At 55.1% G+C, this 22,457-nt stretch overlaps 2 protein-coding genes across 2 annotated transcripts; both read left to right on the forward strand.

Moving 5' to 3' along the window:
* The first annotated feature begins 1,424 nt into the window (after positions 1-1,424).
* MATN4 (matrilin 4) lies at positions 1,425-7,116 on the forward strand. The gene is made up of 10 exons (XM_017822590.1): positions 1,425-1,497; positions 2,487-3,056; positions 3,398-3,520; positions 3,942-4,064; positions 4,166-4,288; positions 4,429-4,551; positions 4,996-5,409; positions 5,765-5,917; positions 6,686-6,790; positions 6,967-7,116. The coding sequence occupies exons 1-10, from the start codon at positions 1,425-1,427 to the stop codon at positions 7,023-7,025; spliced, it is 1,866 nt and encodes a 621-aa protein (XP_017678079.1). The 3' UTR covers positions 7,026-7,116.
* Positions 7,117-11,830: 4,714 nt separating this feature from the next.
* LOC108501069 (caltrin-like protein 2) lies at positions 11,831-12,625 on the forward strand. The gene is made up of 3 exons (XM_017822600.1): positions 11,831-11,910; positions 12,092-12,250; positions 12,444-12,625. Exons 1-3 carry the CDS (start codon positions 11,847-11,849, stop codon positions 12,446-12,448), a joined length of 228 nt encoding a protein of 75 aa, XP_017678089.1. The 5' UTR covers positions 11,831-11,846; the 3' UTR covers positions 12,449-12,625.
* Positions 12,626-22,457: the final 9,832 nt, after the last annotated feature.

Raw genomic sequence — 22,457 nt, forward strand, 5'->3', positions numbered from 1 at the left:
GATACCACTGCAGGGTCACTGGATCCTGGGCTGGTGGTCTGCTCACCTCCAGGGAAAGGCCCTTTGAGACTGATATTCTGGATCCAGTCTCTTCTTGTAGCCCTTTTCTGTCCTTCTCATTCTTCAATACAGTTTTCCAGGTGTGAACACTGAGTCTGGAGACAGTTTTAAGATGCAGCTGTGAAACCTATTATCAGTGTCCCTGCTGTCAAAGACATGCTGTTCAGGGCTGCACGTAACCACTGAGCAATTAAACAGCAGCCCTGGTGATGAATTACAACTGAGACCTCCTGGGGCTAAATAAATATCGGCTGATAACTACCGATAAAATGAATTTCTGTGTGCTTTTTTTTTTTTTTTTTTTAAAAGCAGCCTTCCAGTATCTGTGCCCAGTCCTGGCACTGCATGTCTCCTGGGGAAAGTTGCATTATCTGTGGCATTTCCATCCTCAGCACCTTGGGTTTCCAACTGGAGCTGGAATAAAAATAAACAAAATAAATCCATGTCCCTGCAGGTGCCAGTTGAGGGAGGGAAAGGCAAGGCAAGGCAACACAGAGGTGGAGCAGGGAGGGAGAGAAGTGACAAGCTGAGGTTTCGGGTAACCAGTTTAAATATCTTTTCCTCCAATGATCCCACCTTAAAGGCATGAAAAAAACTGTCATGATGCAGAGCATCCCTTGAAAAGCCAGCAGGACAGGGAGAGCTGCAGAGCACTGGTGACAGAGTGGTGGGCACCCTGAGGTGATGTGAGGGAGAGCAGCACCTTCTCTCAGGAAGGGGTGCAAGCCCACCTGCACAGGCACCCTTACACCCTCTGCCTGCAGAGGCTTCTGCTCTCCAAAGGGAGTTTGGAAACAGGCAGAGAATAAATTTATGGAACTTCGTGGAAAAATGATGTTTGCCAGTGACTTTGAGAGACTTCTGAGCAGGTTTCATCTGTGCTGGTGTTTCATCTGGGGGCTTCTATTCCCGTGTGGGAGTGTCAGGAGGGCTGGTGCTCTGCATCCCTGGGTGCAGCTTTCCCACTCTCCAATGGCTGTGGAGAGCAGCCGCACAGTCAGGGAAAAAGCATTTGGATGAACATTCCATCTGCCTGGTTTGCAAGTGAAAATAAGGCTTGTCCAATGGCCAGCTCCACCCAGAGCAGAAAATCAGACCCTTTGGCAGAGCAGTGCTGCTGTAATGAAACTGAGCTGTGCTGAGACTGCCAGTCCTTGAATGGGAAAGATCTCACGTGGTTTCAGAGAAGTTTGGGGATGGATCTGTCAAAACTGCTGTTTAGGGTTTTTGGCACCGCCTGGGGGCACCCACTGAAGGTGGATGTCACCTTGTGGCCCAGCCCACCCTCTGCACTGATTCCACATTGTCTTCTCCCTGCAGCACATCCTTCCAGCCCTGGAACTGTGTGGACTTGCAGAACCATGATGAAGCTCCTGCCTGTTGCCCCTCTTCTCCTGCTTCTCCTGACGACACTGGAAGCCAGACCAAAACCTGCAGGTGAGCCCCAGATGGTGGGGAGGAGAAAGAACTGAGAGCATCAGGGCAGTGGAGCCCTCGGATGACAGCTTGCTGTGTGAGGTGGGGGGACATGATGCCTCTTCTTTGGAGGCATCCCCAGGAGGATGGAGAGCCCCCCAGATGTGAGGCCCAAACTTGCCAGTGCTGCCGTGGGGGGTGGGAGCCTCAGCCTGGCCCCAGAATGGTGGGTCTGGTGCCACTTGCTCTGGGCATATCCCCAGCTTTGACACAGCCCAGCTCAGGGCTTGTGACCCTCCTCCCCATGGGCTGTGACCTTGGCAGGACATGCAGGCATGAGGAGGAACCCCCTCCTTGCATGAGTCTCCAGAGTGAGGGGGGACAAAGCAAACCCAGGGATAGCAGTCTCTCTCCTTTCAGGGAAAAGGGATCTAAATCAATATCAGTTTAAAACCAGTGAAGGATCCAAATGGAGAAAGGAGCGGGTATGTCTCAGAGACCTTCGGAGCAGTTGAGATGACAGCCTAGGTCTGGGCATCATCCCAAGGGGACTCAAACTGTTTGCTTACCATTAGGGCCAAATTCTCCTAGGCTTGGGTGCACACAAGCCAAGCAAAATAAGTTCATTGGCATTTCACTTGCTGAACAATCTCCCAATTTTCACTGGAAGTATCATCCTTGTGTCCAAGAGAGGCTCTTTGGCTCGATCCCCACCCTGTGCGTGCCCTCAGCTTTGCTCTACTCTATCTCATTTTCTGCCCTGAAAAAAAACACAACCACAACAACCCACAGTCGGGCACGTCTCCCCAGCCTGTTGGCCCTGCTCCCACACTACCAGCATCTTCCATGACTTTACTGGGCAGTGGGAAGGTGCTGGTTTGTGAGGGCTACCCAGACCTCTCCATCCCCAGCTGAGCGCCCCTCCAGCCACCCAGCAAGGATGGCTCTGCTCCCAGACCTGCTCCCCACAGACAGCCATGAGGCTGAACCGTCTCTTTGCCCCCCTCCAGCCCTGAAGTGCAGGACGGGTCCCCTGGACATCGTGTTTGTGATCGACAGCTCCCGCAGCGTGCGCCCCTTCGAGTTCGAGACCATGCGGCGCTTCATGATCGACATCATCGGCAACCTGGACGTGGGCCCCAACGCCACGCGGGTGGGGGTGATCCAGTACTCCAGCCAGGTGCAGAACATCTTCTCCCTCAAGACCTTCTTCACGCGGGCGGAGATGGAGAGGGCCATCAACAGCATCATCCCGCTGGCCCAGGGCACCATGACGGGGCTGGCCATCCAGTACGTCATGAACGTGGCCTTCACCGCGCAGGAGGGCGCGCGCCCTCCGCACAAGAAGATCCCCCGCATCGCCATCATCGTGACGGACGGGCGGCCCCAGGACCGTGTCACCGAGGTGGCCACCCAGGCCCGGAATGCCGGCATTGAGATCTACGCCGTGGGCATCCAGCGGGCAGACATGAACTCGCTGCGGGCCATGGCCTCGCCGCCCCTGGAGGAGCACGTCTTCCTGGTGGAGTCCTTTGAGCTCATCCAGCAGTTTGGGAAGCAGTTCCAGGACAAGCTTTGCGGTGAGCGAGGGATGCTGCTGTGGAGTTGCAAGGGTGGCCCTGGTGTCTGCTCCTCACCAGGGATAGAAGATGTCCTTCAGAGGGGTGTTTGGGGTGGCTGCCCATGCTGGGAGCAGTGTGGATGGGGAGGCAACCTCCCCAGTGAGATACTGGGACAGGGCACTGCTCAGTGTCCATGTCTGTACACTGGAAATCAGTGGCTGAGCACTGGGGCTGGCAGGGCTGGGGCTGTGTGGGTCGTCCCAGTGGCTTTTGCTGCAGGGTCAGGGTATATTCCAAAGCTGGGGTCCCATGTGTTTAGTGTGCTCGTGGGCCACTCTGATGCCCGTTCTGTCTTGCAGGAGTGGACATGTGTGTGGAGCAGGAGCATGGCTGCCAGCACAGCTGTGTCAGCACCCCCGGCTCCTTCTACTGCGAGTGCAACCCCGGCTACAGGCTCAACGTGGATGGAAAGACCTGTTCCCGTAAAAACTCTTTTTATGATCCAAACTCTCATAGGGAGCCTGTAGTTATGGGTCCCATGGAGGGAAGCTGGGACACAGCAGAGGACCCAGCAAGGCCAGCAGCAGCCTGGGTGCTCTCTTCACTGGGTCCTCTGCTTCCCGGGTCTGTAATGACTGCAGACATTCAGTGTTGCCAAATCCCGGCCACACCTCTGGGATGGAACACTTGGGGCTCATATGGCCTGTCATCTGAGGGGGTCTGGGCAGTGTGTATCAGAGGATGCACATCCCAGCACTTTACTTCAAAGCCATGTTAGTTGGCCTGGTCACCACACCAGGACTTTTCCTTCTTGTCTCATGGTGCTGGGAGCTGCTTTGAAGTCCTGGAGCGGTCCCAGGGAGGCCAGGACAGGAAGGTGATGAGTGTCCTGTTCCCCTGCAGCCATTGATGCCTGTGCAGATGGGAGACACGGCTGTCAGCACCACTGTGTCAGCACTCGGGGGTCGTATTCGTGCCGCTGCCGGCCAGGTTACTACCTCGGCCAGAACAAGAGGAGCTGCATTAGTAAGTGATGGTCTCCCTCCCTGTCCCTTCTTCCTTTGCTCCTCGTTCTCCCTCTCCTCTTGTCTTTCCCTTTCTGCCCTCACTTCTCCTTCTCTCACCAGTGATCGATTACTGCAGCTTCGGGAACCACAGCTGCCAGCACGAGTGTGTGAGCATTCCCAGCGGGCACTACTGCCGCTGCCGCAGCGGGTACACGCTGCAGCCCGACGGCAGGTCCTGCAGGGGTAGGTCCCGGCGTGGCACACGGCACAGGCTGTGCATATGGCAGATGCCTTTATGTCCTGCCCTGTCCCCAGGGGAAGGGCTGTTCCTAGACCACTCCACCTGAATGGGGATAACCCCCTGCCCTTGGCTTGTCTTCCAGCCACTGACCTCTGCAATGGGGTGGATCACGGCTGCGAGTTCAAGTGTGTGAGCACGGAGGGCTCCTACCACTGCATGTGCCCTGAGGGCCAGCAGCTCCAGGCTGATGGGAAGACATGCAGCAGTGAGTACTGGGACATGGCTCTTGGCATTCTCCTTGTCTGGGCTCTCCTGGGGAGGGCTCACCTGAAACTGGGCTGGGGGACTCTAAGTGGGACTTTGAGCTAGTTTGGAAGAGGATGGAGAGCTAGCTGTGCTTGGAGGAGCACCCTGATGCTGCAGGGATGGATGCTTGTCTCCTCAGAGACATGGCCCAGAAGATGCACAACTTTGAGGAAAGGTTCAGGAAAAGAGAGACCTAGGAAAGACTTTCACAGGGTGTTGGGGTGTCAGTGGAGGTTTTTGGGCTGAATCCTCTGCGCATGCTTTGCCTCACTTCCCAGCTGCAGTTCCAGGGGCTCCCCACAGTGTCCTGAAGCCCAGAAGCTCTGCCCCAGCCCTGGGCACCTTCACTCTGTCAGTGCCCATGGCCAGGCTGGTCCCCTCTCATCTTCCCCCGTGCTTGCAGAGTGTGGAGCTGGGCATGTCGACTTGGTGATGGTGATCGATGGCTCCAAGAGTGTCCGTCCCCAAAACTTTGAGCTGGTGAAGCAGTTTGTGAACCGCATCGTGGACCTGCTGGACGTGTCCCCCCACGGCACACGGGTGGGACTGGTGCAGTACTCCAGCCGCGTCCGCACCGAGTTCCCCCTCAACAAGTACCACAGCGCGGATGAGATCAAGAAGGCGGTGATGGATGTGGAGTACATGGAGAAAGGCACCATGACAGGCCTTGCCCTCAAGCACATGGTGGAGCACAGCTTCTCTGAGCTGGAAGGTGCCAGGCCTCTCTCCCACAACATCCCCAGAATTGGGCTCGTCTTCACAGATGGACGCTCCCAGGACGACATCTCCGAATGGGCCAGGAGAGCAAAGGAGTCAGGTGTGGGGGTCTGGGGAACCCCAGGTCACCGTGCTTTGGGCATCCTGGGATGGTTCCTCAGGGTGGCTGTCTGGGGGAGAGGCTGCAGCATCCAGCCTTGGGGGGCTGCATCCCCTGAGTCGGCAGGGGCAGACGTGCTCTGCTGTGGTTGCAGGGTGCTCTGAGCAGCATCCTTCATGCAGCAGCCTGCACCACCACAGTGCTGCCTTGCTCCTGCCCATCCTTCCTGAATTCCTGCTGTGTGTTTGGGAAGCCCAGAGAAAATCCTGCATCCTCAGCTTTTCCCCCTCTGGGCTCGGGGCTGCTTGCTGTGGGGTGGCCAGCACAGTGCTCAGGATCTGTCCTTGCCACGCAGGGATCGTCATGTTTGCTGTGGGAGTCGGAAAGGCCGTGGAAGAGGAGCTGAGAGCGATCGCCTCCGAGCCGGTGGAGCAGCACTTCTCCTACTCAGCGGACTTCACCACCATGACCCACCTTGTGGAGAACTTCTCACTGAACATCTGCCCAGGTGGGTGCTCCTGGACACACCAGGAGACTCGGCCCCAAGGCAGGGGGGGCCCTCTTGTGCCCAGAGAGCCAGTTGGGGTGGTTTGTGTGTCTGTCACTCCGTGTCAAATACCCCAAGGCTGAGCTGGGCTGATGTGAGCCTAGGTTGCCTCTGGATCTCACCAGACTCTTGTAAGTATAGAGGTGGGTCTCAGGGAGGGTTTTGGGAGAAGAAAAGATGGAGCTGGGGGGATTAATTAAAAAATGGGGGGGTTAATACAAAAGTGTTAATGTGAGCAGCCACCCCCATGCTGTTGCATGGGCAGAAGTTGGGATGGCACCCTGCCCCAGCTCCAAAGGTGGCCTTGTCCAGACCTGTGCTTCTGCTGCTGGGTGCACAAGGACCACAGTGGGTTTCTGTGAAGGTCCTCCTGCCGTGGGAAAGGCTGGGGCTGCAGTTGTGGAGTCAAGATGCCACCTGCCACCTCAGCCTGAAGGCAAAGTAAAGCTCAGTGCTGGCTGTCCCTGGCACACTATGACCACGTGTGTGACAGCTCTGCGAGATGCCAGATGGGATGCCTGGAAAAGGACTTGCTGGGCTAGCAGGGATGCAGCCTGGCAAAAAGAGAGAGGCTGAAAAAAAAGGGCAAAACAGTGGGAAGAGCCATGAGGCTCAGATCCAGTCCTGGTGGGTGGCTGTAGGGACAAGGGAGTTGTACAGAAAGAAGGGAGGGCCGTGGGGGCAGTGTGGGGCTGTGGCTCTGACTGCAGCCAAACCCCCACATCCCAGAGGAAGGCAAAGGGGAGACAGAGATCCGCAGCCCGTGTGAGTGCGAGGCGCTGGTGCAGTTCCAGACGAACACCGTGGCCATCCTGCAGAGCCTGACGGAGAAAAATATCCTTTATGGTGAAACCTGGGCTTGCTTGGGTGTAGGGCAGCTGGAAACAGAGCTCACATGGGGAAGGGAGGGAAAGTTAAGGGGGGTGAGAAGAATTTTAGGCTTCTTCAAAGGGAAAAAGCTCTTTGCCCCCCACACCGTCCAGCTCACGCTGTTTCCTTAGCACGCTCACTTGCTCAGATGACAGCCAGACTTGAAGACTTGGAAAAGCAGATTGCCAACAAGAAGTGATCCTGGCAGAGGGCTGCAGCACTCAGATGGGGCACAGGGATGTACAGTAGCTACACGACATTATTATTGCTAGGTTATGGTAAAGCATCAGTGTTCGTTCTTATATCTCAAAATCCCTGGGGGGATGTGGATTGTATTTTAAAAAAAATCCTAAGAACACCAAAAAGGAACTTGATCAAAACCTCTGCTGTGAAGCCAAGGAGTTTCACCCATCGCTGTTGCCTCATTTCTCCCAGCTGGAAGGTGTGGGATGAGGGGAGATGACCATGTGGCCAGACAGGTCTTTGGACAGATGTGACACCTGGCCTTTCCACAGAGCAACTAGGATGACCCAGCCCTGCACAGCCCCTCTGGAGCCTGGCAAACTACTTTGCAAGAGAAAAATCCTACAGTGGTGTCACCCTGAGAGTTTCTCTTGTCTCAGCATCTGCTGCCAAGTGGTGGGGCAAGAAGAGCTGGGTGGCACAGGCAGGGCCAGGAATGCCTGTCCAGCTCCTGCCATGGTGCCAAGGTGGGCTCCCATGGGAAAGTGGGTGGCAGGAATTGTCAGATCCCTTGGCCCTAGTTTGGCAGAATTATTTGGGAATCGGTATTATCTTGTTTGGTTTTATAATCACATAGCAAAATGGTAATTATTCTATCAATATGTATGTGTGTGTATATATCTATGTATATTTAATTTTGAGAGCAGAGTAGTGCTATTTTGAAACTCATCTTTTCTATAAAGGAATTTCTATCCTGACAATAAACCCCCCGAAGATTTGTATGTCACGTGCCTCTCCTTTCAGCAGGGTTTTAGAGTCCCAGAGGTATCTCTGCATCAGGACAGGGGCCTCTGGCTTTTGGAAGTTCCCCTGTGCTCGGGCTCCACAAGTCCTTTGGGGAAATCTTTGCTCTGTGGACAACCCAGGCCCAGCTCAGCTGGAGGGAGCCAGCATGACATGGATGCTGTGTCCCCATTGCTGGGGTTTGCTTTGGAGCCTGTGCTTGTTGGAACACAGGGATCTCCAAGGTGAACTGGGGGATGGACCCACGGCCTGGCCCAGGCGCCCCATGGAGCCATTCTGGGGTGTGTGCTGGGACAAGGGACAGACGGGACCTGCTCCTGACACGTCCCTGCACACTCTACAAAGAACCAGCACCATCTTCATTCCTTTATCTAAGCACAAAAGTGTGTTTCCTTCCTCTGGAGGGATAACACATTCCCCACGGTTCTCCATGAAGCTGCAGCCCCTCCAGGGCTCATCCCAGCCCCCAGCACTGAGTCCTCAGCACAGGAAGGACATGGACCTGCTGGAGAGAGTCCAGAGGAGGCCTCAAAGGTGCTCCAAGGGCTGGAGCCCCTGTGCCCTGAGGAAAGGCTGAGAGAGTTGGGGCTGCTGAGCTGGGAGAAGAGAAGGTCCCAGGGGGGCCTCAGTGCAGCCAGGCAGGAGCTGAAGGGACCCAGAGGAAATCTGGGACAGAGTGTTCAGCAGGGCCACCAAGGGGAGGTGGCTTTGCACTGAAGGAGGTCGATTTAGGTTCGACCTAAGGAAGATGTTTTCTTCCAGTGAGGGTGGAGGGGACTGGCACAGGCAGTGCCTGAGAGGCTCCGTCCCTGGGAACATTGAAGGGCTGGTTAGACGGAGCCCTGAGCAACCTGGTGTGGTGGAAGGTTGCTCAGGTTAGAATGAGATGATCTTCAGGGTCCCTTCCAAGACAAACCATTCAAGGATTCCATCATTCCATGATTCCCATCCCCCACTGCGGAGCGGCCCCACAACTCCTGTGACAGCTCCCGGAGTTGTGTCCGTGTTCCATGTGGAATGGCCAGCACCCAGCGATGAGCACACAGCAGCCATTCCCCTGCTACCATTGCACCTTTCTGGAGCTCCCAGTGCACCCTCTGCCCTGACCACCCTTCACCCTACTCAGAGGCCACCCTTCATCCTGCTCCCAGCAGACTGTCCTCACCTGCTCCCTCCAATACCCATCAGTCCTGAACAGTAGGTGCTGTGTGGATCTTGTCATCCATCCCAGCAGGATGCTCCCTCTTGTCCTGATGAAGGTACAGTGCTGTTCCATGGAGGTGGGCACCCCCCTTGGAGGTGGGCTGGAGCTCTGTGGGAATGGTGTGGGACAGGGACCCCATTCTGAGACTGTGCCCCCTGACACAAGCTGCCAGAGACACGGAAAAAGAGATGGAAATTGATAGTGTATTGGATAGTCAGGAAATGCTGGAGATAGATCTGGAAGAGGATGGGGAGGAAGAGATGGAGATAGATATGGAGAAGCTCTCTTTGCATTTGTTTTTAGCACACACAGCATTTGTAGAGTTGTGGTTTCACCTGCTCTGGGTTCCCAGGGCTGGAGGTGCCTGAGGGTGCTGGCATGGCCCCTGCAGGGGTGGGAGTACCTTCTGCACAGAAGGGCCCCACTGACAGAGGTCACACTCTGCTTTAATTTTCTTTGCACACTCTTGGTATTAGGAGATGCAAATCCCGCCGGGCTCTGTTCCATGGATCCCATCTGGGACCTGGTCTTGCCTCATTAATGTCTCTTCACTAGGTGGCACCAGACACCAGCGCTCACGAGGGTGCTCTGGGCTGTGGGCACCCCCTTCTCCCGGGCACCCTGAGGTGCTGGAGACGGCCCGGAGGGGAGCAAAGCATCCTCAGCCATGAGCTGGGGAACGTATGGTTGGATGGAGGGGGGGATTGATGGATGGAAGTCATCATCAGGCTGAAAGCACTGCATCCCCTGGTGGGGGACAAGGGCTGCTTTGCAGGGCACAAGCTGTTCCTTGGGCACTTTGTGCACCTTTCTAAGGCTGGGGGACCCAGGGCTACTGGTCTCATCCTTTCCATCCCCAGGGAATACAAACTGGAGAGCCTTGCTCTGGCTGGGAAAATGCAGCATCTGCCACAGCATTCTCAGCATCTGACAGCTCAGGTCTTGCTGCCTCGGGAGGAGGCTCAGAGAGCGGTTTTCATGTAGAAGAGCATGAGCCATATGGAACGGGCACTGCTCTGAGGGACCCTGGGGCAATGGGTGCTGCATGGGGCCTGCAGGCAATCCTGTGCCCAGAAATGCCTGGGTCCTGGTTATTCTGTGGGAGTTTACAACAGAAGGAGTTCAGACTATTCCACCTGCTATGAATAAAGCACTATTGAATATGCTTCAGATGGATTTCTTCCCCTCCATCTTCTCTGCAGCTTAATCCAAGCCTTGTTCCTTAGTTTTTTCTCCTCCCTTGGAGGCATAGGTCCAAGCCCCACCTCAGCCGGATCCTGGCACCAGATGGGAGCACAGCATTGTCCTCTCCAGCCCCAACAGCAGCTGAGTGCCAAAGGATTGCTTAAAAATTAATCCAATGCTTGTATTTCTCATTAAAAGTGCTAAATTGTTGGTGCACAGCCCAGAAAGTCTATTTGGGTTGGCTATATCCTCTGCTGGTTATTTAATAAATGACTTTACAAAGAGCTAAATGCAGCCACAGAGTTAACAGGGAAATCGGACAATAATTAACAGATATCCAGTAAGTTAATGTGGCCCATTAAGACTTGAGAATGGAAGGTTGAAAAGGAAGCAGCAGTGAGATGCCCACTGTGCCCTGGATGGAAGGTGGCGGCTCCAGAGGCTGGGTCAGTGCAATGGTGGGGGGCTCAGGGGCTGCACAGAGCATGTAGGGGTGATATTGGGCTTTTGCTGCTCCTCACCCTTCCTGGTTACAAAACCAGGGGCTGCCCCAGCCTGCTCTTTGTGGGAATGTGGAGTGTTTGGCTCCACAGGGACATTCCCAAAGCCTGCTTCTGGCACAGCTTGGTTTCCTGCCAGCCCAAGAAGTCCCACAGAAAGGAACCCCTTTCACAAGGTGAGGGGGCCATTGACCCATCAGTGGGAAATGGAGCAACTTCCCATTGCCCAAGGGCAGTTAAAGAAAACGGATTTGCCTGGAGGCCAGGGAAGCAGGGTGTAGCATTTCCTTGGAAGCGAAGAAGAGATGTAGGGCTGAATGCTGGTGGGACCTCTGCCATTCACACAAGGAATACAGTCCCCATTCCCTACAGCCATCAAGAGTTAGGGCTTAGTTGAGCTGTCCTTGTGTTCCATGATGGCTGATGAGGAGTGGATTATCCTACCCCAGCGAAGCCAGCCACTTTCTTCCAGCATCAACCTGATTCCTACAAGGCAGCAGCCACCCAGAGAGGATACTGGGGTTCAGGTGACCCCCAAAGAGGTTGAGAAAGACTCACTCTTGGCTAAGCCAAAGCTATTTTCCCCATATTAGCTTATACCTGCAGTGGGGCAGGAGTCAGGAGGGTTTGGGGCTGGGGCAAGTTACCTCTGGGAAAAACTTGAAGGATCATTCCCGGGAAGGCACAGGCAGCCTCGTGCTGATCCGGATTGTGCTGTAAGGTTTGGTTTGCAGGTCCACATGCAAGCAAAACAGAGAGGAGAAACCCACTTAATAGAGCCCCAGAGCACAGTCACCACAATGGTTTCTCCTGAAGAAGGATACCTGCAGAAGGGTACTTGCCCAGAAAAAAGTAGCTTTACTGACTCCAGCCTGCCGGGGGAACGATGCCTTGGACCATCTTCCCTTGGCTTGACCCTCACCCCAGGTGTGGTTGCAGGGGACAGCTGTGCAATGGAATAACGTTTTTTTGAGCAATTGAACAATACCCTCTGTGTCTTGTGCAAAAGGCTTTCAGAAAACACAACGCAATAGACAGAGGAAAAAAGGTAAAAACATCCCGTTCCCCACCCCCAGCCTCCCGAAGGGTTTAAATGTCTGTGTGCCACAGCTCTCACACTCACACCTCCCAGGGACACGGCAGCATGAGGTCGGTGGCCGCCCTCGTCCTGGTGGGGATGCTCATCCTCTGGGCAGAACTGCCAACAGGTACGGGACATCCCAGGGTAAGGTACAGGGAGGAAAAGCTCAGGGGTTGGGAAGGAGTCACGTTTACAAGGATCCTGTGGGAAGGGAAGGGAGAGGAGAAGAGAGCAGAGGGGTGTTTGCTGGCAGCATCTCCCCGGGGTCCCGCAACTGCCCTGGAGCAAACAAGTCCCTCCTCTTGCAGGCAGCGCCTGGTCCTGCCCACCCGTCCGCATCGTGTGCGCGCTGCACAACCCCCCGAACCGGTGCAACAACGACCGGCAGTGCCCCCGCTTCAGGAGGTGCTGCCCCACCTACTGCGGGAGGAAATGCATCTCGAAGCCCAGCAGAGGCCCCATCCACGGTAGGAGCTCGGGAGTCCCCTTGCCTGTGCCCACCTCCCGGGCAGCAAAGGGGGTGTGATGACGGTGGGCAGGGAGCTGTGTCCCCCTGCCAGAGCCCTCCACTGTCAGGATGGGGGGTGGCTGGTGGGCAAACATGTGGGCTGAGGTTACTCTGAACACCAGACCCAACCTTCTTTCCCTCCCTTTCACCAGTGTGAGCTCAGCTCCCAGGACAGACCGAGGGCCATCTCAGCATCCCCGTGCCACCTCTGGCCCCAGCCCATGCTCAGACCACCTCGGCCCCAGGATCACTCTGTGACAGCTGCTGTGCAGTGCCATGTGCCACCTGCTTGCCCTCTCCCTCTGCTTCTCCACTGCTGTTTTAGCAAATAAAAGAGGCTTGTCTCAGGGGTGCTTGTGGTGTGTGAATCCTTTCCCCACCTCCTCCTGCCCCTCTCTGGGCCCATCCTGGCACACAGCCACACTGCTGGTTTCACCCCAGAATTTCTGCCTGTGGAAGAGAATGAAAACCTACTGGCTACACACCTGCAGTGTGGTTAGGGGCTGGCTTCAAGGAGAAAATCCATCCAGGGGCACACAGACCCAAGTGGTGCTGAACCCCTCACTGGACCTGAGCTGGTGGGGAAAACTCAGCTGAGGAAACTTGCCTGGGAAAGCCTCAAGCCAGGACAATAAAATCATGGCTCCAAAGGGTTCTTGTAATTTTTGTACAACCGAGTGCCAGGGACAAAAATTCAGGAAATGCCAAGAAATATCATCAAGAGCGAGCATGTGCAGCCTGAGGGACCCGCCAGCCTCTGCCCAGTGTAATAGCAGAGCCAGGCACTTACACCATGTGCTGCAGGGGCAGAGCATCACCCACCCTGTGCTGGTGCCCAGACAGTGCCTGCCAGCCCTCCCCAGCCCATGGCTGATGCCAGGCTTGCATGTCCCATTCTCAAGAAGCAGACCCAGCCCAGACTGGGAGATGAGCCTGGTCTGTCTGCACACACTGCAGAGAACAGAGAGGAGCTGGTGCTGTGTAAGGGCTCAGCTAATGATCCCCACTGCCTGCCAGGCACGAGCCAGCCAATCTGGAGAGCAGCAGCAACTGCCCATATATTTAAACTACTCAAAGACAGCAGGATGGAGCCTCTGGCTGTGGGATTGACCCCTAGCATGGCCCAAGGCAGACACTGGAAGCTCCCTGGCCAAAACTGGGAAGAGCATCTGCTGGAGTGAGTCCTTCTATACCCCACCCCCCCCCCATGGAGGAATGGGAGGGAGACAAAGACTCAGAAATTATTCAATGATTGAGAAGGAAAAAGTCCTATGGTGAAAAACCACCTCTCTGCTTAGCCTGGCCACAGGAGGGCAGAGATAACTGGAGAGCTCCTGCAGTGTTAGGAAGGCTGGAAACGCCAAGTGACCCAACAGGGACAGGCAGAACAAGAGCTGGGAGCTCATCAGCCAAATAATAGTAACCGCAGCGGTAGTGAATCAAGGGTTGGACTTGATGATCTCGAAGGTCCCTTCCAACCCAGCTGATTCTATGAAATTCAGTGTAAAATCAGACATTGCTTTTTTCCAGTGCAGTGTCCTTCCAGGGGAAAACTACTCCTGACACCAGCCCAGCCCTCTGCGTGGGGAGTGCTGTGCCACACAAGCCGTGGGGTGAGAGGGGCAGAACCCCGGCGCTCCCCCAGCCATCCCCACACGCAGGATGGGGCTGGCAGCCGCGGCGGAGCAGCCTGATTACACCTCCCGCGGTCATTAGTCACAGATCACAGCCCTCCTCCCCCATCAGGACCAGCTATTATCAGCTATTAAGCAAGCATTTCCATGCAGCTGGCTAATTTGATAATGCTGCAATTATCTTGGTTTGTTAACAAGATTAAATTGCTAATTGGTTTGATTAAGCACAGAGCTCCAGGCATGGGGTGCCTCTCAGCTGGCCCAAGGGATGCCGTGCCCGGGGCAGCAGCTCCTCTGCAGAGACAAGGGCAAGGCAGGAGGGGCTCATCCTCCCAAAAACTGCTACCTGGGCCTCCAGATCTCCATGTGATGGCCTGCAGGGGTCCCTCTTCCTGCTCTGAGACAGAGTCAGCCTTGCCTATGTCACTCCTGTCACCCAGTTGGTGGCCCAGGAAGGCAGGAGTAGGTGGCTTTGAGTCCAGAGGATGCTCTGGGGACATCTAGTCTGTCTCAGTCCTGCTGCTTTCTGTTTTGGAGAAGTCAGAAACCTCTGAGGCAATGCACCAACTGCACCTCCACTTGCAGCTGCATCAACAAATCCTCTGCCCTGCTCTCCCCAGGCACACCTACCCCTGCTGTGCACAGCATTTCCAGCTGTACCCAACACTGGATTAGACTCACCTGTATGTCCCCATGCAACAGCACCTGCCTGGGAGGAGCTGGGCACTGCACCAAAACACACAGGTCAGAATCACTGCTTGTGCTAAGCTCCTGGCAGTGTGCATTGGTTGAACACGCTGGATTCAGGTCTCTGGGGAGGAAGGGAATTTCCCTCTGTGTCCTACGTAGTGTCAGCAAGACAGCAGGAAAAGCAGGAAGTTCTGTGCCAGAGAGGTGTTTCCATGCTGGTTCTTCCCACACTACCTGCTCCCTCCAGGCTAGAGCAGCCTGGAGATGGAGAGGTTCCCCTTCTCTGCCTGAGGGCTTACCACAGCTCAGGACTCACTGCTGTGGGACCCTCTCCTGGGACAAGCCCACCAGGTCTGGTGCTGGGAATGTGGTCAAAGGCTGTGCTCAAGGCCCCAGCTTTGAGTTAGAAACATCCATGGTGGCACATCACAGCAGCAGCACCACCACAGGGCAGGGAGCCAGCAGCTCCTTTGGCATGTGGCAGGTCTGGCTTATTCCATCTTCCCCCAAAACAGGGGGTTTGGGGCCAGTCACTCTTGGACAATTCCCAAAGGGAACATCCAGCACTCCCCACCATCCCAGGGGGTGGAATCCAGAGTGTCTCACCAGGGATCCATGGGCAGAGAACAGAGAGGAGCTGGTGCTGTGTAAGGGCTCAGCTAATGATCCCCACTGGGATCACAGGGGCAGCCTCGTTCCACACAGTGTCCTTTGTTCCACTCTGAAATGTAAACAGGGCAGAGGAGGGAGAAGTCAGGTCTTACCCAGAGCACAGCAGAACATCTTTAATATTTTCTTGGAGCCTCTCCCTGCATATGTTATGCTCTGGCTCAGGAGACTGGGTGGTTGGGGTCTGAATACAGAGCAGTTTGGTGCACAAGAGTGATGTGAGACCTTTTCAAGAGATGATTTAAACCAGCCTAATAAGAATTACTACAGCTTTGACAACCTTTGGAAAGGGAGGGTTATTTAGCTAGCCTAGCCCAGGAGTGGAAAGCTGAATTCCCAGCAGGATGCAGCAATCACATCAGTTCCAGAGGGGAAAATGCCCTGGGCTGAGTGAATCCACTCAGCAGTGGCTCTGCCCATGGTCAGGTGCTATGCACAGCTCTCATCATTCCTGCTGAGGAGCAGCAGTATTCCAGGTGGGAAGAAGAGTCAATACCATTCTCCTTCCCATAAAATAAATAAATATACACTGCTGCAGAAAAATAAACCATCCTCACACTGCTGAAGGTCAACAGATGTATGAATTCACTCTGTGCTTTCTGAGGGATGATTCATGTAAACTCAGCTCCTCACCTGGACCAAGACACCCTCCAGTGGCAGGGAGAGGGTGGTCAGGGCCAGAGCTGTCTCATGCCAGCTGATGCCCTCCAGCATTTTCTTTCTGAAGACACAGGGATGCCTTTTTCCTTGGCTTATTTGGCCAGGATGCACCACTAACCATTCCCAGAGCCCTCCCACCCTCCTCGGTGATGGGCAACACACAACACTAGCTCCTGCCAAGCTGGGAGGGCAGAGGGGGAACCACGTCCTGGGATTGCACAGTGGAGGGAGGCTGTGTCTGCCACCAGGAAGCCTTTGAACCAGGCTGGAGGCTGTCCCCTCTGCCTGGCTCTGGCACATCGCCCCAGACACGCAGTGCACCCAGCCCTCTGTGAGGTGGGGAGCCCCAGAGCAGGGGGGTCTGACAGGGGATGGGACCACGGCTGAGGGATGTCAGAGCAGTCCACTATGATTTTTCTCCTGCCTAAAGTGCTGCCAAACCTCACAAGCTGCTTGTGACAAAGCCCTTCAGTTTGGCACAGGACAGCTCTGCGTGACCTGCAACAGCCAAGAGGCAGCAGAGCTGTGCTGAGCCATTTGGCTCCATCCCCCCTTCATCCCACCAGGAATCCTCAGCAGGCTGCTCTCTGCTGCAGCCACACACGGTTGCACACCCAGGAAGCCTGTCAGATGCTGGCAGGACTTCCCTGAACCAGGGAGCCAAAAGGGAGGCAAAAAAAATGAGGCACTAACAGCACCCTGTAGCTGAGGAAGATCCCTGCATGCCAGCAGTCCTTGTCCCCATGCAGAAAGAGAGAAAAGGAGACAGAAACCTCTTCTCTCTGCAGTAAGCCGTGCTGCATGGAGGCACATGTGAGGGCTCAGCAGGAGATTGGCCACTAGTGGCACAGGCAGGACAGCCCTGCTCCATCACCCCTGCCCTCTCTGTTACCCCATCTCTCAGGGGGGCACTCCCTCTGCAGTCCCTAAGAGAGGCTGATGACTGCATTCAGCCAAGCAGCTGGGATGTTCCACAAATAACAGCTCTGGCAAAGGCTGGCAAAGCACTTGGAGACTCACAGAAGGCAGTTTGTAGAGAGCAAAGCATCTCCCATAGGCACCAGCCCCTGCTCACACACAAACCTATGGCACAAATCCCAGCTCAGGGCCATAAACTCACCACACCCCCCAAATCCACCAGCTCAGGCACAAGGGTACCTGTCCACTCCCTCCCAAATGGAGCCATTGACCTGCGAGAGCCCCTCTCAGCTGAACCCAACACCTCCCTAAAGCAAAGTGGATGGGAAGGGTGGGCTATTTATGCTGTAGGACAGCCCAACGAGCTCCTGCCACACCCCAGCTCCAGCTGCGGAGGGGAAGCCATTCCCAGCTCCCTCAGGTCCCACCAGCAGCATTGCACGGGGGAATTCCTGCCTCTTCAGCCCTGCCTGTGCCAAGGCACACACAGATGCTCCTTTCCCCGGCGCTATGTAGGTTAATAACATGCAATGTGATGGCAAGACACGGGGAACCGCAACACGATGTCAATATTTAGCTTTTACACGTTTGGCTAATTAGAGAGCAACCTGTGATTCCTTGGGAAGGAGGCACGGCTGCTTTGCCCCCCTCCCTCCCCTCCCGCACACTCCCTGTTCCGACGGGATAAACGTCAGCTCATTATTTCTGGAGTTCGCTGGTCGCAAACGGTCTGTCCCAAAATGCTATTCCCAGGCACTGGATGTCAGAAATCATTATACTAAATAAAGCTTCATGAATGATTCATGAGGCTGGGTTTCACATTAATCAGGGAGAGCTGGGCAAAGGCAGCACAGCACCGCAGACCCGCCGTGCCACGTCCCTGCACGGCCGGGCCAACGGAAAGGTTTGGGCCTTCAAGGCACAAATCAGAGATATGGTGGCAATCAGAGGAAAACCCCGGCCCCAGCATGATCAAAGCCTGACCCAGCAGGGGCCGAAAGAGGCAGCAGGCCTTTGCCCAAATACCTTTCTGCTTCAGGAGCTCCCGTGACTCGATCACATTAATGAGCCCAGGGCAGGCGGCTGCTGCTCCGAACACCCTGAGATGCACGAATGCTTTCCACGTGAGCCCTGGTGCCCAGCACAGGGCTGGGCCAGTGCTTGGGACTTGTACTGACTCCCTGGCACTGTGCACCATGGTCTCTAAAAATAGAAAAATGTTTTCCCGACATGTCATGGGGAGGCTCCTTCCAGGGCCCAGGCAAACGGGGTTTCTGCCTGGATCCCATGCTGCATCCCAGCACAGGCTGCCCACCAAAAGGTATCTTCCTGGGACACAAATGCTTCTTGCACTGCTCCAAGACTTTGGAAAGAAGGTAACTGTGTCTCCTCTTGTTATTTGAATCTGCCTAAAAAGGCAAGCCCTGAACTCTGTGGATCCATGAAAGAACAAGGAGTGCCCTCAACATGGCAGGTGGTGGAAGGAGATGATGAAATGTGGGATCCTGTGTGCATTATGCAGGAAAAAGTGCCCATGCCCCTCCCTGCCATCCAGGCTCAGCCAGTGAGCTCTTATCCACCTGCATCCCACATCTTTGGTTTCTCCTCCGCTGCTTCCTCAAAGATTCCTAGAAAAAAGCCTAAAAACTACAAAAATATGGCGACAAGCAGCCAGGCTGGCTGTACTTCAGGGAAAAATCCACAGCCAGCACTGCAAATCTGGGCTCTGACATGGACACAGCAGTGATTCTCCATGCAGCAGCAGAGGAATATCTATCAGGAGGCCGAGGAGCCGTCAGACACCCCTGCTCTCCCTCGCCGTGGCTCTGCAGCCTTCCCAGGGCTGGCAGTGAGTCACCAGCCCTGAACCACAGCAGGGCTGAGCTGCTGCCAAGGGCTCCTGGGGGACTGAGGGGGTCCCATCCCAGTCTGGGCCCCCAGAGCCACCTTGCAGCCCTGCGTGGCACATCCCCCCACTCCTGAGCACTGCAGGGTGGTCACTGATGCTGCAGCTCCGTCAGCCCCATGTCCTCCTCCTTGTCTGAGGTGTCCTGCCCATGCAGGGATGATATCTGCAGGAGGGAAAGGCAGAGATGGGATGGAGGAAGCCAGAGAGTCCCTTGGCATCCTTCAGAGCCTTGAGACATGAAAACCCTCTGGCACCAGAGCCCTCTCACCACTCCCAGCACTGCCTGAATGTTCTGGAGAGAACCCAAAATTCAGCATCCTTGCTGGATGAGGTGAGACAGGTGAGCCCCTTCCCTGCACACATGCATCTCCAGCTGTAATTGCTCCTGCACCACATCCCCATGAACACAGAGGCAGCTGGAGGCAGGGCTGGAATGGGAGCTGGGAGCTCACCCAGAGCCTCAAACCACCAGGCACTTCCATCTGCAAAATAACAGTGGTGATAATTCACCAGCTTTCCCCTGAAATTTCCAGCTGGGCAGGGACTGAAGGGCCTCAAATCCATTGGCCACTCTTTCTCCATATCTCTGGTAGAGAAGCAAAGCCTCAAGGCAGGTTTGCTGCCCTGCTTCCACCAGTGCCAGGCCCTCACCTGGATTTGCTGTAGGATGAAATTATCCACAGGATCAGATCAGTCTCGGGGAAATGGCATCTCCTTTTATCCTTGCCCTCCCCTGTTAATTACTGCTCCATCCTGCCTGGACACGCCAGCAGGAATGAGAGGCCACCACCCGCTCCCTCCGTGGCCGTGGCTGTGCACATCCATCAAAAGCAAAATGCGGGGCAAGTGTCTCCCTGCACGAGCCTGTGGAGAGTCAAAGCTCGCTGCACTCTTGGTTACCCACATGATTCAACCTGCAATATTGTAAGATTTAATTACAATTAAAGTTGTGCTCCATCTTAATGTGTCTCTCTCCTGGCAGAGAAAGCAAGAAGTGAGCCCGTGCTGCCTGTGCAAGTGTGGGTATGATGATTGTTTCTTGTGGCTTTCTCTGTACTGGTAAATGAAATGTCCCTGGGCTGGCTCTGGCACCAAAGCTGGGTGTCAGGGAACAGAGCAAGTCCTGCTATTAACCTTTCCTCTGACACCACACTGCCCTTCTGCCAGCACCCCTGCCTGTGACAGCTCCTAACTCTGCTGGGAATGGTCTGGAAAGACCTGCCTGGCCCATGGGAAGCCCTGGCCTGAGACATTCCAGCAGATTAATGATGAGTCTGGGAATGGCCCTTGGTTTTGTTGAATTCAATTTTGGGGTTGTGTCCTGGGTGTTGGAGGACAGTGAAACAACCTCGGGCAGAGAGAGAGCAGAGGGAAGGGACGCAGCACATGGAGATTGCAAGTTGCTGTAAGATGGAGGCAATGCATATGCTCGAGGCACGTGGGAGCCCTCCAGGTAGTAAATCACTGCTCTGAAGTGGCTGACCTTACACTGCAGCATCTCCCTGCTCCCTCTCCGGAGGCTCTCCATCTATATAAAAAATAGCCTCCACTGCGGTACGACTTTCCAGATTTCCTCATGTTTCCAGTTACAGCTTCAGAGTCCAACCCCAAGCCAAGGTCTCCAGCAACTTCAGGAATGTTCATTAATCTTTCCTGGCTCAGGCACCCAGTGGGCTCAGTAAAACTCCAGTCCAGGAGAGCTGCAGGCTGTCAGAGGCATGGGCTGTTGCAGGCCATGCTCCACAAGCCTATCCTATGGATGGCAACGAGTCACCTTACTGCAGGGGGCTGGATGTGCAGGTGGATCCAAGGGCTCCAGAGAATGAATGAGGCTGGTTAAATAATTTCCAGCATGAAGCAGGCTGATATTCCCCTGTCAGCAGGACCTACAGACACCCTGTGGCTCTGGGAGGAAGATGGGGGTTGTAGGGATGGGGTCCCCCAGAGTTTGTGTCCCCAGTCTTCTCCTCCTGCTTGGAGGATGCTGCCATCACAGCTCGGCTTTCTCTCCTCGGCACCCCAAGGGCTGGCTCCAGAGAGAGGCATGGGAACAGGGACAGCTGATGGCACAGGAGTGGGAGTAGCCAATGGCATGGGAAGGAGAAGCCCAAACCCCTCCAGCTGGAGCAACCCCCTCCCAGAGCTCGGGGGATAAACACACCAGCGAGCACAGAAACCACCGGGGAAAAAGACTGTTAGGGAAAGCCCATGTATTTAGTATTAAAGTCTTTGCCACTGAGAAACACAAGACCAGGCTTTTGCATCTGCCCTAATTTAGCTCTTTCCCTCTGGAAAGGACTATTTGTGCAATGCTTTGTGCTCATGTCCCCAGCATTAATCAGCCCCCGTCAGCCGCTGGCTCCACGGATCCCCCTTGCAGGTGAGCTGCTCTACCCACCCTCCCACGTGGCAGGTACCCAGCGGCTCCGGCCTTCTTGAGAGATATCCAAGGGGCTGAAAACTGCTTGAAGATTTTTTTTTTCCTTTAATTAAAGGGGCTCTGCAGACATGCTACATTCATATATATTTTCCGCTATTTTTTAATTTATTGCTACATCAGCTATTTAAAAAAAAAAAAAAAAGAAAAGGCAGAAAGAAGAAAGGAAGGGAGCTGCCACAAGCTGAGCGCCTTTCAGGATGACTCACTGCAGCACTGAAATGGCTGCTGGCTTCAGCCTCACCCTGCCTCTGAGATTCTCTTCCAGACTGCAGGAGGGACCACGGTGAGAGGTTTCGCCCCCATCCCCGGGTGGAGGATTGGCCGTGTGGTTATCGACACGATCCGCCCCGGGCTGCGGCGGGCGGAGACCTGCCTTCCTCAAGAGAGGAAGATGGGGGGAGACATGAAAGGAAGAGATGGCGAGGCGTTTCCAGCTGACCTGATTTTCTGCTTGTTCCCATCTCCACATCACTGCCAGTTAGCTCAGGAGTGGTGGCGGGGGCACGGGGCTGGCCCGTGCCACGGGGAACTGCACCCTCCCAGGGCAGTGGCAAACCCAGCTGTGCCGAGGAAGGGCCCTTACACCTCAATTTGCTGGGAAAGGGCCTTAAAATGTGAGTCTTCCTTTCCTGCCACAGCTTGCCAGTGTCAGTGCAAAGTCAGGCCAACAAGCTCTGGTCAGCTCATGGCAGAGTCAGGCTTTTTGCCTCCGAGTTTGTGCAGAAAAGGGAAAATTCACCTCAGGTGTCATTGATACTGCAGCCAAGTCCCCTCTGAAGGATTCCGTGATGCCAAGCATGAACCTGCACAGGGCCTCTGCAGCCAGGGAGGTGAACTTCCATCTTCTGCAGCTGCTTCCAGCCAGAGCTTTGACCTGCAGCAGGAGACATGGAGGTATCTCCCCTCCTTCTTCCCAGGGTGATCCCTCCAGCCTGAGGGCAGTAGGGCTGTAGCCCCAGCAACTCCCTACCTTGCTTCCCACTCAAACTACACTTCCTCCACACAGCCCAGGGATGCTTAGCAAACCTCCTGGTGCTGGGAGAGGTGATTTTGGGGGACAGGGCTCAGGTTACTCTGTGGCAGAGCATAAATGGGGCTCTGGTGCAGACACAAAGTGCCGGATGGAGTGGGCGCCCTTGCAGCGCCAGGCACAGCTCCTTCCCTGAAAAATGGCTGGATGAGAACTATTTTCAGAAGGGAAAAGAAAATTCACCCTGATCACCGTATGTCAGTGACAGGAGGAGAA

The sequence above is a fragment of the Lepidothrix coronata genome, unplaced genomic scaffold (assembly GCF_001604755.1).
Source record: "Lepidothrix coronata isolate B3197 unplaced genomic scaffold, Lepidothrix_coronata-1.0 Scaffold99, whole genome shotgun sequence".
Taxonomy (NCBI): Eukaryota; Metazoa; Chordata; class Aves; order Passeriformes; family Pipridae; genus Lepidothrix; species Lepidothrix coronata.

What these genes read in the sequence shown, in the direction of transcription:
- MATN4 (XM_017822590.1), top strand. Translation starts at nt 1,425, where the DNA reads ATGAAGCTCCTGCCTGTTGCCCCTCTTCTCCTGCTTCTCCTGACGACA. An exon ending in CAGGAGAGCAAAGGAGTCAG is followed by an intron (nt 5,410 to 5,764) that starts GTGTGGGGGTCT and finishes CTTGCCACGCAG; the next exon opens with GGATCGTCATGTTTGCTGTG. An exon ending in CTCACTGAACATCTGCCCAG is followed by an intron (nt 5,918 to 6,685) that starts GTGGGTGCTCCT and finishes CCCACATCCCAG; the next exon opens with AGGAAGGCAAAGGGGAGACA.
- LOC108501069 (XM_017822600.1), top strand. Translation starts at nt 11,847, where the DNA reads ATGAGGTCGGTGGCCGCCCTCGTCCTGGTGGGGATGCTCATCCTCTGG. An exon ending in CTGGGCAGAACTGCCAACAG is followed by an intron (nt 11,911 to 12,091) that starts GTACGGGACATC and finishes CTCCTCTTGCAG; the next exon opens with GCAGCGCCTGGTCCTGCCCA.